Below are 14,432 nucleotides of genomic sequence, written 5' to 3' on the forward strand. Positions count from 1 at the left end.
AAAATTACACTGCAGGACCCACATGACTTATGCTTAGTATGCTTAGGGACTTCTCAGCTATCTAGTGACTGTAAACTGTACAAGAATTTCAATTCCAGGACTGTAGCTGAAATAAGAGATATTAGTTGCAAAGGGCATAATCTCCATGGACTCTACATCAGCTGCATCCTCCTTAATGCCTACACCATAGAAAAGAAATAAGGAAGGCTGAGGATCAGCCAGTGTTGGAGAAACTAGCCCCAGTTAAGACCCCCAGTTTTTTTCCCCTAGCTGTATCAAGTGAAATTCATAGTTAGATTACTCCTAAACCTTCTTCACCCTATGCAGCGGAGTCTTCTTGCTTTTCTGAAGACTCCACTCTTAGATGATGTGCAGACAGTTTTCCCTGTGGAAGGGCGCTTTCAAAATTGGTCTCCTCCAGACCTCCTTCAGTTGTTTCATTTAGGTCTCAGAGATTCCTCCAGAGTCCATCCAGGGTTGATTTGGAGTACATGATGTCAGTCTTAGTCAAGACCCAACTTCATTATGGTTTCAGCTCAGCCCCAACAGTTCCTAGCATGGGCTGAGAAAAGTTCCACCTGCCATCCTTACTTCTGTTCCTCCTCCTAACCTGTTTCTGGCTCCATTGGTGAAGGAACAGGCACCAACTGTCCAGGTCATCTTGGCATGGCTAGACCTTGCATAGCCTACACCAATAACTTCAGCACTGGTAACTTCGACCCTGTACCCTTCACCTGTGGAAGTTACTAGGACCTAGGTAGTCAGCATTGAGTTTTCGACGTAGAGGGTGCTGGCACCATTGTTAGTAGTGCTATTCTGTGTGTCACTGAACATGATGTTTGACACTGAGACTAAAAATCCTTGATTTGGTATCAGCCCCAGAGTCTTTGATGTTGACAGTCAGTATGGACCTTGCTGGTTTGGCACCAATCCTGACTGTTTCCATGTCATAGGTTTTGGTCCCAAGCACTTCAGCAGATGCCATGATGCAGAAGGGAGCTACTCTAAACTTCTTTGCAGCTATTATGACAGTGGCACTGATTACCATGGAAGGCAGAAAGAACTTTAATCAACCATTGTCTAGACTCCCTCTGGATCCGAGGACTGCCAGGCCAGTACTGGTGAGATCCAGAGGTCACTCTTCCCGGGGAAGTTCAGATGAGGACTTCCATTGCAGCCTCCCAAAGAATAGGATGCTCCAGGAGGAAGCACCTCAACTCCCCCTCAGAGTCCTCCACTCCAGATACAGATCTAGAGGAGAGGAAGGGTTCCCTGAAATTCCCCTCCAGAGGTCCTTCCTTCAGCAAGATTTTGGAAATGATGAGATATAGGGGATCTTGGTCCATTGTCCCCCACCTCCCCTAAGGAGGAAATCTTAGAGTAAAGCCTATATGACTCGTCTCCTTCAGCAGGATGGGTTGTGCCTCCACCAGATAACCTTGTGGACATTGTCTGTAGAAAGGTTTAGAAAGGGCTAGATGTATTGGAGCCCATCCCAAGGAAGCTGGACAAGGGTGCATTGTACTCCCAAAGACAGGTCTTATTGGAACAAAAGACATCGTGTTGTATTGGTGGCTATGAAGAAGGGTGTCCTGGGGGATGCCCAAGCCATCCATCTCCCCAGTAAGAATTCCAGGATAATGTATAGGCTGGGGAAGTAAGTGTATGCATCCAGTACATTTGCAGTCAGGTCTTTAAACTATGTAGTACATGTGGCTTGTTTTCAGAGGTGGATCAGGCAGAAAGTGTCTGAGAATCTGAAACAGTTGCCAGCTGGGGAGCTTCAGTCTTAACTGGAGCATCAGATAGCCATGAAGAGTACCATTTTCTCTCTATGTGACTTCTACATAACATAATGAATTACACAGCCAGAGCAGCAGACTATGAGGAGCCAAGTCTGGTTGAGCTCACAGATTTTCGGAACCACTTCATTGTGGTCCTCAGTAATACTCCCTTCAGCAATATGGTATTTGTGCATCAAGTTAAACAGAAGCGGTCTGCCTGTGGGCAGGAGAGTAGAACACTCACTGCTGCTGAAGTTGTTTGCCATGCTGCAAAGGACCTTTCAGCAGAATCAGAACGTGGTGAGGAACTTGTGGTTTGTAAGTCCCAACAGACCCAGTACAGTAACCAACAGGATAGAGGTTCTCTAGGCAGAGGGAGTCTCCATCTTGATGACACCCCAGAGGGAGAGGTGGTCCCAGTAACCAGAAAGGTAGGGGATCCTTTCAAGGTTTTCATCCCTACTACCCCTGACGGTTTGCCCAACTGTTCCCCTCTGGGGGCAGTAGGGGGATATCTCTTCTTACACAGTCTAGCATGGATGATCATCTTGACAGAATCTAAGATGAGTAAAATCATATCCAGAGGCAAATTCATTCCCTTTTTGGTAAAACCACAAATTCTTACTTCCTGATGCCCACCATATCACCCAGACAAAAGGGAGTAGCCTTAGGAGAGAGTTAATTTCTCTGGAAAAGAGCAATCCAGGAGGTGGCACCAGATCTGAGAGGATCCAGATTTTACTCCAGGTTTTTAGTACCTAAGAAGATCAAGCATGTCTGGCTGATCCTCAGTCTAAGTCTGCTTATTCATTTTATAAAGAAGGAGATTTTTCCGGATGGTCATGTTGCAGTTCATACTGCCATGCCTTCAGGCAGAGGACTGGATGTGCTATCTAGGTCTTCAGGATGCTTACTTGCACATAAAAACAGACAACGCATTAAGAAATTCCTCTATTTCCAGTTCAGGGCCTTACCATTTGGTCTCACCACAGCTCCCCCAGTTGTTTAACATATGGATTGCCCAGTCACTGTTCGCATGCAACTTAGTTATACAGATTTTTCCATAGTTGGATCAGTGGTTCAACTTTTGCTAGAGCGACAACATTTGCTTCTTTGCCTGTGTTTGGGAATAATGGTGAATACAGAAAAGTCTCAGCAAATCCAGCCAGCAGAAGTTCACGTTCACAAGGTTCTGAGTTTCATGGCAGCATCAGTAAAGGTGATTTCTAACTCCAGATTCAGCATGAGGATTTTACAGTGGACTCTGTGTACAGTGGGAACAGTCTTCCCAACAGTTGCATCACAGAGTCAGACTTTCTCAGACGCTCAGGTGTAGCTTAGCTTGGTGGTTGAACCCTTTCAATCTTTTCAGAGGATCCTACTTCACCAAGCCCATACCATAGCTGTGTCTGCACAGATGGGGGGGGCAAGCCTATTTGAGATTGACTGTGGAGGAGGCCTTCCTGTGCATCATTGTTCTCATGATGTGAGCTGTTCTCCTAGCTTTACAGGAATTTTAGGATGAGTTCTCTCAAGGTGCAAATGCCATACAATTATACAACGTGGCAGTTGTGTGGTACTTGAACAAACAAGGAAGGGAACCAGTCTTTATCCTATGTGCAGAGAAACGATGGGAATATGGGCTATGGTTTTGCAATGCATGTATCAGAGTCTTCTGAAGTTATTTCTGACAGACTCTGCAGACACATTCTGCTACCCCACAAGTGGTTCCTGAATATCAAGAGAGCATGCAGCATATTAAAGAAGTAGGGGATATCTTACCATGACCTGTTTACTTTGTCATTCAACACCAAATGGCCTCAGTTCTTCAACATAGATCCCCCCAGGAAGGGCAGTCACCTGAGGATGCATTCTGCCATGACTGACCCTCAGATCTATATACTTATCTTCCCCTGCCTCTGATAGAGAGTGTTGGCTACAGCCTTTCTCTGAGTTTCACCCTGATACCTCACTCGTCCAGACGTCCTCACTTGGGCATTCAGTCCCTCTGTCTAACTGCTTGGTTTTTCCAGTTCCATTAATAGCTATTAACTATATTCCCCTAGATGTTTTTGAGCTAATTACAACCTCATAGAAAGATTCAACCAGAAAGACTAATAAGGATAAAAGAAAGAAATTTCAGATTGGGCTTCAGACAAACATTTTTTTCCCATTTCAGCACCATTTTTATTTCTCATGTTAGCATCTTTGTTGCATTTGTATTAAAAAGATGCTAGTTAGTCCTTGATTCAGGTTTATTTGGCAGCTATAGTGTTTTCATAAAGGATATCCAAATCACCTGTTAGCTGCTCATCCATCATGTAAAGCATTTTTCAAAGGATTATTCACTCTTTCACTCTAGACCTCCATTGGCTACACCATTCCCAGTTTGGGACCTTAATTTTGTGCTCAAGCGTCAAACCAGACCCCCTTTTTGAACCAGCAACTTCAGCTGAACCTTGGTTCCTGTCATGGAAGACTACCTTTTTGGTGGCCATTACTCCCACTAAAATAGTTTGAGATTCAGGCCCTGTCTAGGCTGTGTATCACTTTATGCCCAAGGTGGCTACTCAGACTGTCTTGAATCAAGGTGTCTGTCTGCCTTTGTTTTTCCTGAGTACTCTGAAAGAGGGAGAATATCTGTTACATTGCCTGGATGTTCACAGACAACTATGTTTTTATCTGTACCACACTAATAGCTACAGGAAAGATTAGCAACTCTGTAAATTTTTCAATTAAGATTACCAAAGTTACATTTTCAAAATGGATTTCAGACTTATTTCTTTTTGCTTCACTTCAGCTGGCAATAAGGTTTTCTGACTCACCAAAGGCTCACTCATTTAGTTTTAAAGCTACATACACATCATCTCTCCACAGTCTTATGCCTTCTGAGGTTACAGCTGTGTCTATCTGGCCTTCCTTGCATATCTTTGCTAAACACTTGATTCTATTTGTAGGACAGGAGCATAATTTTAAATGACCATTTTTCAAAAGTTTACTTGAGTTGGCCACTCTGGTTAGCTGGGGACTCTGCCCTACTGTTCCATTGTCCAGACAGGACTTGAAAAGTATGTAAGTTATGTACTGATCTTTGTCAGGACACTGAAACAACCTGCCCTCCTTCCCCCACCAAATTGTCATTTCTGAGGGATCTGTGAGGGGGCCATAGTGAGGATTTCTTCTCTCTCTCTCGTTCTCTTTTTTTACATAAATCCAAGTATACATACGTAATATATGTATATAGATATATATATATATATATATATATATATATATATATATATATATATACATTGTGTGTGTATGTGTGTAATATATATATATATATATATATATATATATATATGTATATATACACACACAACATACACATATACATACACTTAATTATACTTTATTATAATGAGTTCATTTCAGTCATTACATGATGCCAAAGGCATTGGTCCTGTTGTTCCAGTGGCTGGACAGAGACCAGAGAAATCTAATGTTCCAGTAAGTATATAACGTACATTTTCTAACAAATGTAAAAGAAAGTTTTGTGGTTTTCCTTTGCCTGGGTGGCTGTTTTTACCTCATGTCTGGCTTTGGTCGATTTAATCAGGATCTGGAGTTCCCTGCTAAGTTTAGCAAGGGTGTATGTTGTGTAGTTCTATCTTGCCTACATTCTTACCCGTGGGTTCGGAGCCGAATATCGGCTCCGACTCGGCCTATTTTACTAGCTCAAAAGTCTCTGATTGGCTGGGCTAAGAGGGTATCCCATGGTACACTGCTCCATATCCCCAGATCTCGTTTGCCACCTGTAGAGCTCAGACGTGGTCTCACTTGGCTGTGGCTAAGTACCTTTTTTTTTTACTTATTTCTCTTGAGAAATTGGTTACTTTATACCCAAAAGCTATTTTAATAGCTATATCTTGCTGCTGTCGCTGTGATTGTGTGTTTTCTTGGTGTTTTGTGGTATCCCTAACTGTTCCCACGGGCTAGGCCCGTTTTAGTTAGAGGACCTAGTCCTCCCTTAGTTTGAGATTTTTCATGTGTTTGTTCTCTGTGTTGTCTTAAAAACCGTTTTAGTTAGAGGTTCTTGCAGTGGTGTCATTTTTGTTGCTAATCATTTATTTAGGTGTTCGCTGAGTCTGTGTAGTACTGTTTGCTAGTGTACTTTGTGAGCTTCCCACCCATTTTGGAAAAGATTTGTTAACTGTTCTCTAGAGTTAGCAAATCATGTCTAAGGATCAGAAGGAACATAAGCCTTCTGGCTTTAAAAAAATGTTCAAAATGCGGATATAAAATGTCCATCACAGATGGACACTCTGTGTGTGTCTACTGCCTTGGAACCATCCATTTACAGGAGTCGTGTAGCTTTTGCCACGCATTCAGTCCTAGGGTGCTCCAAGAGAGGAAAAACAAATTGATTTTAAAGGGACTGCTTAAACTGTCTTTTGAGGAAGCTATAGGTTCGGCTTCCAGTTCTCAGTTGAAATCTAAAGCCTCCAAGTCCAAGAAAGGTTATCTGGCTCCATCTGCATCTTCGGAGCCTCCGGAGCAGATTACTATATTGGACTCTGCTTCCTCGGTTCCACTGTCCTCGGGACCGCAGGAGGTATCTGTGTTAAGTGAATCGGTGTCCGCTCCGATTATTCTCTAACCCATTCGGAGCCGGTCGCCTAGTCTGAGACATGGTTCACCAGATAAGAGATCCCGGTCTCCATCCATCTCCTCCAGGCTTTCTGATTTGGATGTTGATAGGGTAGTGCAGAGGCTTCTGCAGTCGCCGGTGTTGGCCAAATTGTTTTTGGCTCCGGAGCCAGTTCCTATGACTGTTTCAATGATTCCTCCTCCGAGCACATCTTTGTCGTCGGAGCCGGTATGTTCTGAGTGATGTTCCTGCGCCAGCTCCGATACCTCCCTTGGGTTTATCGGTGCCGACCTCTGCTCTGACCATGTCGGTTCCGTCCACAGAGTTCGAGATCTGGGTCTCCTCGGTCGGGCCCGAAGGGGATACTTCGGGACATCTTTCGGTTCAGAGTCTCCCACTTGGTGCATCAGCTCGAGGCACCCCGGTCCCAGTCGCGGCCTTGGAGGTCGGTCCTCGGACTCGAGGGGGGGGGGCCTGCTTTCGAGGCCATGCAGAGCGTGCTGGCCAGATCGTCAGCTACATCACCCGGGTCGGTCATTCCATCCCCTACCACTCCAGCGAGAGCTTCTGACACTCGCCTATCCTTGGACAGTAGAGCTACAGGCCCTAAGGACACCCCCACGAGCGGTCCCTCACTTTCTGAAGGTCTCTCGGAACCAGTGCCTGAGGAACCTCCCAGAAAGAAATTGTGCAAGAGGAAGCAGATAGACTCCCAGGACGAGTCTCTCACTTCTGATACTGACCTCGAGGAATTGGAAGGATCCCCCAAGTCTTCCTCTGACGATGTTTCCTTCTCCGATATCCTGGAGATAATGAAACAAAGAGGAGACTGGCCTTCCAAAACTCCTTCCGAGGAGGAGTCAGTATTCGGCTTTTGGTGCTCAACCCTCTGCCTCCTGGGTGTCTCCGCTCTTCGATGAACTTCTTGACCTTATTTGTCAAAGGGTGTGGGAAAACCCTGATTCTGTGGAGCCCGTATCCAGGCGTCCCAACAAATTTTTCTCCGCCCCTCAGGGAAAAGAGTTTCTGTCAAAGGGAGTCCCTGTAGATGCCATGGTGGTGGCGGCAGCCACCCAGAAGGAAGTTGCAGAGTCTTCCTCGTCGGTCCATCCTCCTAATAAAGAGTCTAGGACTATGGACCGGTACGGGAAGCATACCCTGTCTTCAGCAACCTTCACTTTACGGTCGCTGAATTACTTGTCTCATTTCACTCGGCTCCAGAGAGATCTCCTCAAAGAACTGGGAGATACTCTTGCGGTTAACATACCTCGGTTAACATACCTGAAGCGGTGGCTCTGACAGTTAACGCACAGGTTTCTACCCTCAACTCCATCGCAAACTCGTCCATGCGACTCATTTCATATGCAGCCGAGGGAGCGAGTAGGGCGGCCAGCTCAGGGGTCGCCCTTAGAAGGCAAGCCTGACTGCGCCTGTGTTACATCACGAAGGCCTTCAAGTCTTTCTTCACTGATGCCCCATTTGATGGTTCCTCCTTGTTTGGGACCAAAGTGAAAGACACCCTCACCAGGTTTGAGCAAGAGGGAAAGACCCTGTCTGCCATAGGAGTCCGTTTTTCCCTTCCGTCTAGGCCCAGCGGGGGGGGGGGTGTGGTTCAAGAAATCACAAAGGTTTTTTCCTGCCACACAAGGTGAACCCCCCTCCAGAGGCAGGGGAGGGGGGAGTTATGCAGGGAGATGTCGCCCCAGAGGCAGAGGGGGCCCCCCACAATTCCGGAGACCACGACTCCTTCCGTGGCTCCCCATACTCTCATTCCTGAGGGTGTGCCCGACTGTGCTTATCCGGAGCCAGTCAGGGGTTGAATTTTCTTGTATCCGGAAGCCTGGGGAAACATTACCCGGGACCAGTGGGTATTAAGGATAATTTCCGGAGGTTACCTCATTCCATTCTCTTCAGTACCCCCTCCAGTAAGAAAAATCCCGGACGTTCCACCCAGTCAAAGGGATCAAGCAGCCTCAGAGATATCTCAGCTGCTAGAAAAAGGAGCCATCCAACCAGTCCCCTCAGACCAAATTGGATTAGGGACTTACTCAAGATTCTTTTTGGCGCCGAAAAGAACAAGGGACCTGAGACCCATACTAGATCTCAGTCATCTCAACAATTACGTACACAAGTACAAATTCAGTATGGTCACTCTACAATCGATTCTCCCATTGTTGGGAGAGGAAGTATGGATGTACTCCATCAACCTCAAGGATGCTTACTACCATGTCAAAATGGACAGGGCATCCAGGTGTCCCCTACACTTCTGGCTGGGAGCCAGTCACTTCCAGTTTCAAGCCCTGCCCTTTGGTCTCACCACAGCCCCCAGGGTGTTCACCAAGTGTATGGCAGCAGTGGTGACGGCTCACTTGAGACGTCAAGGATTCCAGGTGTTTCCGTACCTGGACGACTGGCTCCTTACCGCCCCCACCAGGTATCAACTAATTCAGACCAGGGACGCTACCATCAGTCTATATCACTGATTAGGCATCACAATAAACTGGAAAAAATCTGCCTTATTGCCCTTACAGCGTGTCACCTTTATAGGAGCAGAGTTGGACACCATTCGAATGCGGGCATTCTTACCACAAGAAAGGATTACAGGGTTGCAACAACAAATACTCACGCTGATGCCCCTGAGACATGTGAAGGCAAGACTGATTCTACAACTCCTAGGTACCATGGCGGGGACTATCATGTTGGTCCCTCTAGCGAGATTACACATGAGACTTCTTCATTGGCTCCTCTTTGTCCAATGGTCTCTCCAAAGACTTCCGTCTTCCAATCTTAATGACAGACAGATGCAAGCAGGACCTCCGTTGGTGGCTATGCACCGACAACTTGAACGGGGGAAAGCCCTTTGTTCCACCCGTCCCCGTTGCCACGGTGACCACGGACACCTCCTAGATGGGGTGGGGGGGCATTATCTCGGCAGGACGGTCTAAGGCACGTGGCAGGAGCACGAGATACATTTGCACATAAACGTCCTTGAGATGAGCAGTGCTTCTTGCGTTGCAGGCACTTCAAGAAGTTCTTCTGTAGAGACTATTGAGATACTCAGACAACATGTCAGTAGTATGGTATCTCAACAAGCAAGGGGGAACCCGATCTTACCCACTATGCAGAGAGGCCATGCGCGTGTGGCATTGGGCAATAGCTTCCCAACGGTTTCTGGTGGCAACACACATTCCGGGGAAGACCAATGTAATAGCGGATAAGCTAAGCAGGGCGATTCTTATGCCCTACGAGTGGTCCCTGAATCGCCTGGTTGCAGAGCGAATCTTTAGGAGATGGGGTCAACCTTGCTGCGACCTTTTTGCCAGCCCTCTCAATGCGAAATGCAGTAACTACTTCTTGCTGATCCCCCCACTGGGGGAATCACCCAGGGACGCTCTGGCTCACAATTGGCCCTCCGGTCTGCTTTATGCTTTTCCTCCGTTTCCCCTTCCCTCAAGGGTAATTCAGAAAGCACAATCCTTGGGAAGCAGAATGATTTTGTTTGCCCCACACTGGCCTCGTCAGGTATGGTTCCCCTTCCTTCAACCTTACATTGTGGACACTCCTTGGATTCTGGAACCTCTTCCAGATTTACTGAAGCACATGTCGGGACAGTTCCACCCCTCTCTGAGGACACTCCGGTTGACAGCCTGGCTACTCCACTTCCATCGTTAGTCAGACGTCACAATTTTTCGCCAGAAGTGGTCCATATTATTATCGTCCTCTCATAAACCATCCACTAGAAAAATCTACTCTAGCAAATGGAAAAGGTTCTCTATCTGGGCTTAATCTAGAGGCATTGATCCCTACACGGCTCCAATTGATTCGATTCTGGATTTTTTGTCTATGCCTTTCTATCAAGGGTCCGCATCAGCCACCATCAAAGTTCAGCTGGCGGCTATGTCAAACTTCCACGTAGCCAATGAACCTAGCCTTATGGCACACAGACTATGTAAAACATTCCCTAAAGGTACTCTATTACTTCGTCCCCCAGTATCCCAACCTGTCATGCCCTGGGACCTCAATTTTGTTTTTCAAGCCCTCACTCTTCCACCATTCGAGACTGCAGCTACCTGTGAGTTAAAATTTTTAACATGGAAAACAGCATTTTTAACAGCAATCACTTCAGTGAGGCGGGTCTCTGAAATTCAAGCCCTCTCCATCAAACCCCCATATTTGATCTTCCATAAAGATAGGGTCTCTCTTAGACCAAACCCATCATTCCTTCCCTAAGTGGCTTCTGTGTCTAATATGAATCAGTCTATTGAGCTGCCGGTTTTCTTCCCCAATTTTTCTAACAAGGCAGAATTCAGATTTCACCAATTGGATGTACATAGACAGTTACGCTTCTATCTACACCGGACAAAAGATATCTGGAAATCTGACCAACTCTTCGTCTCCTTTTCGGAAAACCGGTTTGGTTCTCCGGTGTCCAAAGTCACGCTCTCTAGATGGATAGCCAGCTGTATCTCCTTCATCTATCAGACAGCAGGTAAAAATTTGCCTTTTCCAGTAAAAGCCCATTCCACAAGAGCGGTCTCCACATCCACAGCCTATCAAGCTAAATTGTCAATGGATGATATATTTGCTGCAGCCACTTGGGCTTCTCATTATAAATTGGACGTGGTTTCCAGGGGCAGATCTTCATTTGGCTCCACAGTTCTCAGGAGTATTTTCCTATGAGCCACCCAGGATGTAGGTGCTAGGGACGCTGTCCCACGGGTAAGAATGTAGGTGAGATAGGACTACATAACATCAAGAAGTTATGTACTCACCATAATGTTCGATGTATGTAGTCCATCTCGCCTCACATTCTTACTTACCCTCCCGCCTTCCCCCTGCCTGGAGGATTTGGAAGTTATGTTGTCTCCTGCAGAGTCCCTTTGGATAGTTTTTTTATTTGTATGGATGCAAGATATGTATGAAGTAATTATGTTGTTAGCAGCAAACTAGATCTAGGGATATGGAGCAGTGTACCATGGGATACCCTCTTAGCCCAGCCAATCAGAGACTTTTGAGCTAGTAAAATAGGCCAAGTCGGAGCAGATATTCAGCTCAGAACCCACGAGTAAGAATGTGAGGCGAGATGGACTACATACATCAAACGTTATGGTGAGTACATAACTTCTTGTTTTGGCACCTTGACAGATTTATTTTCCCATGCAGTGAGTGTTTTTCTTTTGTTATAGAGCCTGTTTTGTATTTGGGTTCTACCAGAGGAGTTTTTTTTTTTTTTTAATTTGGTGTTGCATTTACTTCAGAATACTACTATGCAGCTATTCACATGTGCATATAATTTGGCAGTGAAAAATTCAGCATAAGCAGTGGGTTTGTGAGTCTGGAAGAGGATTTGAAGTTAGCCAAGGAAGCACTCAGTTTTAGGAGATTAGCCTTGGCATAATTTCTGAATAACAAGGTATTGGAAGATGCTCCTGACATCAGTCTTATCGTGAATGCGACTTATTTGTGGTCTGATTTGACAAGTGCAAAAGTTACAATAGGTGGGGAGCAAAGTTGCCTCATATTGGTAAGGACCAAGTCCAGGATGCTATCCCCCCAGCAGGAGTATTTATATTGAAGTTCAAAAATTTGGGAGCATACAAGTTTGAGAATGTATGTCTTTCAGTTGTTAGGTGGGGTAGTTGAAGTCTCCCGGGAGAATGGTGTTCGGCTTGATGCAAAGGGACTATATCCTAGTTGGGTAGGAGGTATGGGCTGAGGGAAACGCAGAGAGGGTCCTAGAGTTAGTTATGATATGATAAGAGGATTTGTTGATAGTAAGTTGGACATCAAATAGTTCCGTGTTACCTTGTTTAACGAGTGAGGAGGTGAACTGTTTTTAAGAATATAGAGGCACTACTGCCTTTAGTGCCTTTATGTAGTACAGTGGTCCTGAAAGTAGGGTAAGCACTGAAGTCATGCACTTGATGGAGTGCTGTCATTGGTCTTTAGCTAGATCTCTATGATAATACATATTTTGATGTTTTCCAGGGTATGGAATGCCTGTACGAAGTGTGGTCTCTTTGTGGCTGTATTTTAAAATCTGTGGTTAATAAGTTGCACAAATCAACACTACCTAAAGATTGAATGTTTGGTAATTAAGTCTGGTTTCCTTATTGACTAGATTTTGACTTAATCCTATTATGTATATCCTGAGCATTTTGAAAAAGCTAACACGTCTAATCCCTTCCAGCTGTTTTGATTTTTTTGTAAGTAATCAAAACTCTGCCTCAGGACAATAATCGTGCCATGCCTTGTATGAAATCTCTGTCTTTTTGATGATGAGTGATTAATGTTATAAACAAAATAAACTTGAGATCATATATCAGAAACCTGTTGCAGTAAATACTAGAAATGTGACATATTTGAAATACCCAGTATTGGGATAAATGATAATATGCAATTTGAAATAAAGTGATGGTTCATTAAGCTACTGGCCACATTGGTCAAAACCTTTTGTTACAAATTTTCTTCCTTGTTCCCTAAATTATATTCTTATTCAAGACCTTCACTGTTAACCCCTGGAAGATTAGTAAAGCAGGTTGACTTGCTGGTTGTCATAACTGAAAATTGATACTACATTTATGTCTTGGTCACATTTGCACATAGCAAAATGTTTATGTTCTGAAACAAATACTCTGTTTTGTATGTTGTGCCTTTGATTCTTATTGTGGCTATAACGAGTCTACTCATTGACCAGTACACTTCTGTAGTTATCAAGCGAATGAAGTTGACTTATGCATTTATCGAATGAATGAATAAATGAAGGAATTAATACTCTAAATACTTGTTGTGAGGCTACTATTTAATTAACACTTTTAATATTCATCAAGTGAGTGGTCATGAGGCGGACCTGTATGCAGATCAGTTATTCTGTACAGTGAGATCCTGATTGTCAAAGTACCATCTCTTTAACCCTACTGCTTTTTTCTTTGGCTATGGGGCCAACACTAGAAAACCAGTCCAGTCTTCCAGATGTTATGTTGTAAAATGCTTACCAGTTCCTCCATGGGTTAACTGTGAAACTGTTTTTTCTGATCTCTCTGCCTTCCTGGTTGTATGTCTGCTTTTGTTTCCTAAACTAATGCTGTTTTCTAACCTGTGTTTGCACTTTTGCATTTCTCTCCCTTTCTCTTTCTCCACTTTGCCTGTAACTTATAGTTCTGGGGGATACTTACAATATTCCTTTAGATCCTAGAGGTAAGCAGAGGCAAACTCCTTTCAAAATTGCATGCATCCATTGTCAAGTTTGTGTTGTTAACTGACTAGTAAAGGAAGTACATGTTTCTAGGCTCAGTCTTCTCAGGTGTCATTTCAATGTAATAGAGTTCTGTGCTTGGAGATGTTTGTAACTTTGTTCGGAAATTTGTTATGTGACCTCATTTCTCTGCATGCATAACACCAGAGGAGAGTGTTACCTTATTTTCACCAAACCTGTATTAATGGCTGCACTTATAGCATGACTTGAATACGGGAGCAGGGTATTCTAGTATATATGACATCAGTATTTATTTGTGTATTTGAAATTTAATTTTTCCCTTGGTATACACTTTGCTGATAATTCTGTAGACACTGTGGAACTGAGGGATACCCTTTAACTCTAAACATGCTGTGACTTCAGTTACATAATTAGAATGGTGATACATGCAGCACAACCCCCAACTTTTTTTTTTGGGGGGTGGGGGCTTTACCCCCATCTTAAAGCTTATTTTTTTCTAAATTTCAAAAAAACATTTGAGTGTGGTTTCTTACATTTTGTTTTCTTTTGAAATTTTATGTAACAATCTAGAATTTTGTCAAATTGTTCTGTACAGCAGAATGGTGGTAAAGAATAGTTAGTGAATATGGTTTCAGTACTTCAGCTAAAGTAACAAACTTTCCAGTCATGCAGAAAACAAGTTACTCTTCTCCCCAGTGAATGTTCAGGAAATGGGGAATACTTTTTCATAAACTTTTTCTCTTGTGTAAAGGAAGGTAATAGATCCTTTCCACAGAATAAACTCTATTCCCAATGGTGA

General features: G+C 44.3%; 1 protein-coding gene across 14 annotated transcripts in view; it reads left to right on the top strand.

The window, feature by feature from the left end:
* Nucleotides 1-14,432, top strand: part of EXOC7 (exocyst complex component 7) — a 945,568-nt gene that overhangs the window by 435,712 nt on the left and 495,424 nt on the right. For 8 of the 14 annotated variants that reach the window (XM_044068105.1, XM_044068104.1, XM_044068111.1 and 5 more), the window contains one exon: nt 13,576-13,614. The exons of the other annotated variants lie outside the window; for them this stretch is intronic. In XM_044068105.1, coding sequence (XP_043924040.1) covers nt 13,576-13,614 — 39 coding nt within the window. The remainder of the gene's footprint in view (nt 1-13,575; nt 13,615-14,432) is intronic. 14 annotated transcript variants of the gene reach the window in all.

This window comes from Protopterus annectens, chromosome 4.part0 (genome assembly GCF_019279795.1).
Source record: "Protopterus annectens isolate FY-2018-M chromosome 4.part0, PAN1.0, whole genome shotgun sequence".
Classification (NCBI taxonomy): domain Eukaryota; kingdom Metazoa; phylum Chordata; order Ceratodontiformes; family Protopteridae; genus Protopterus; species Protopterus annectens.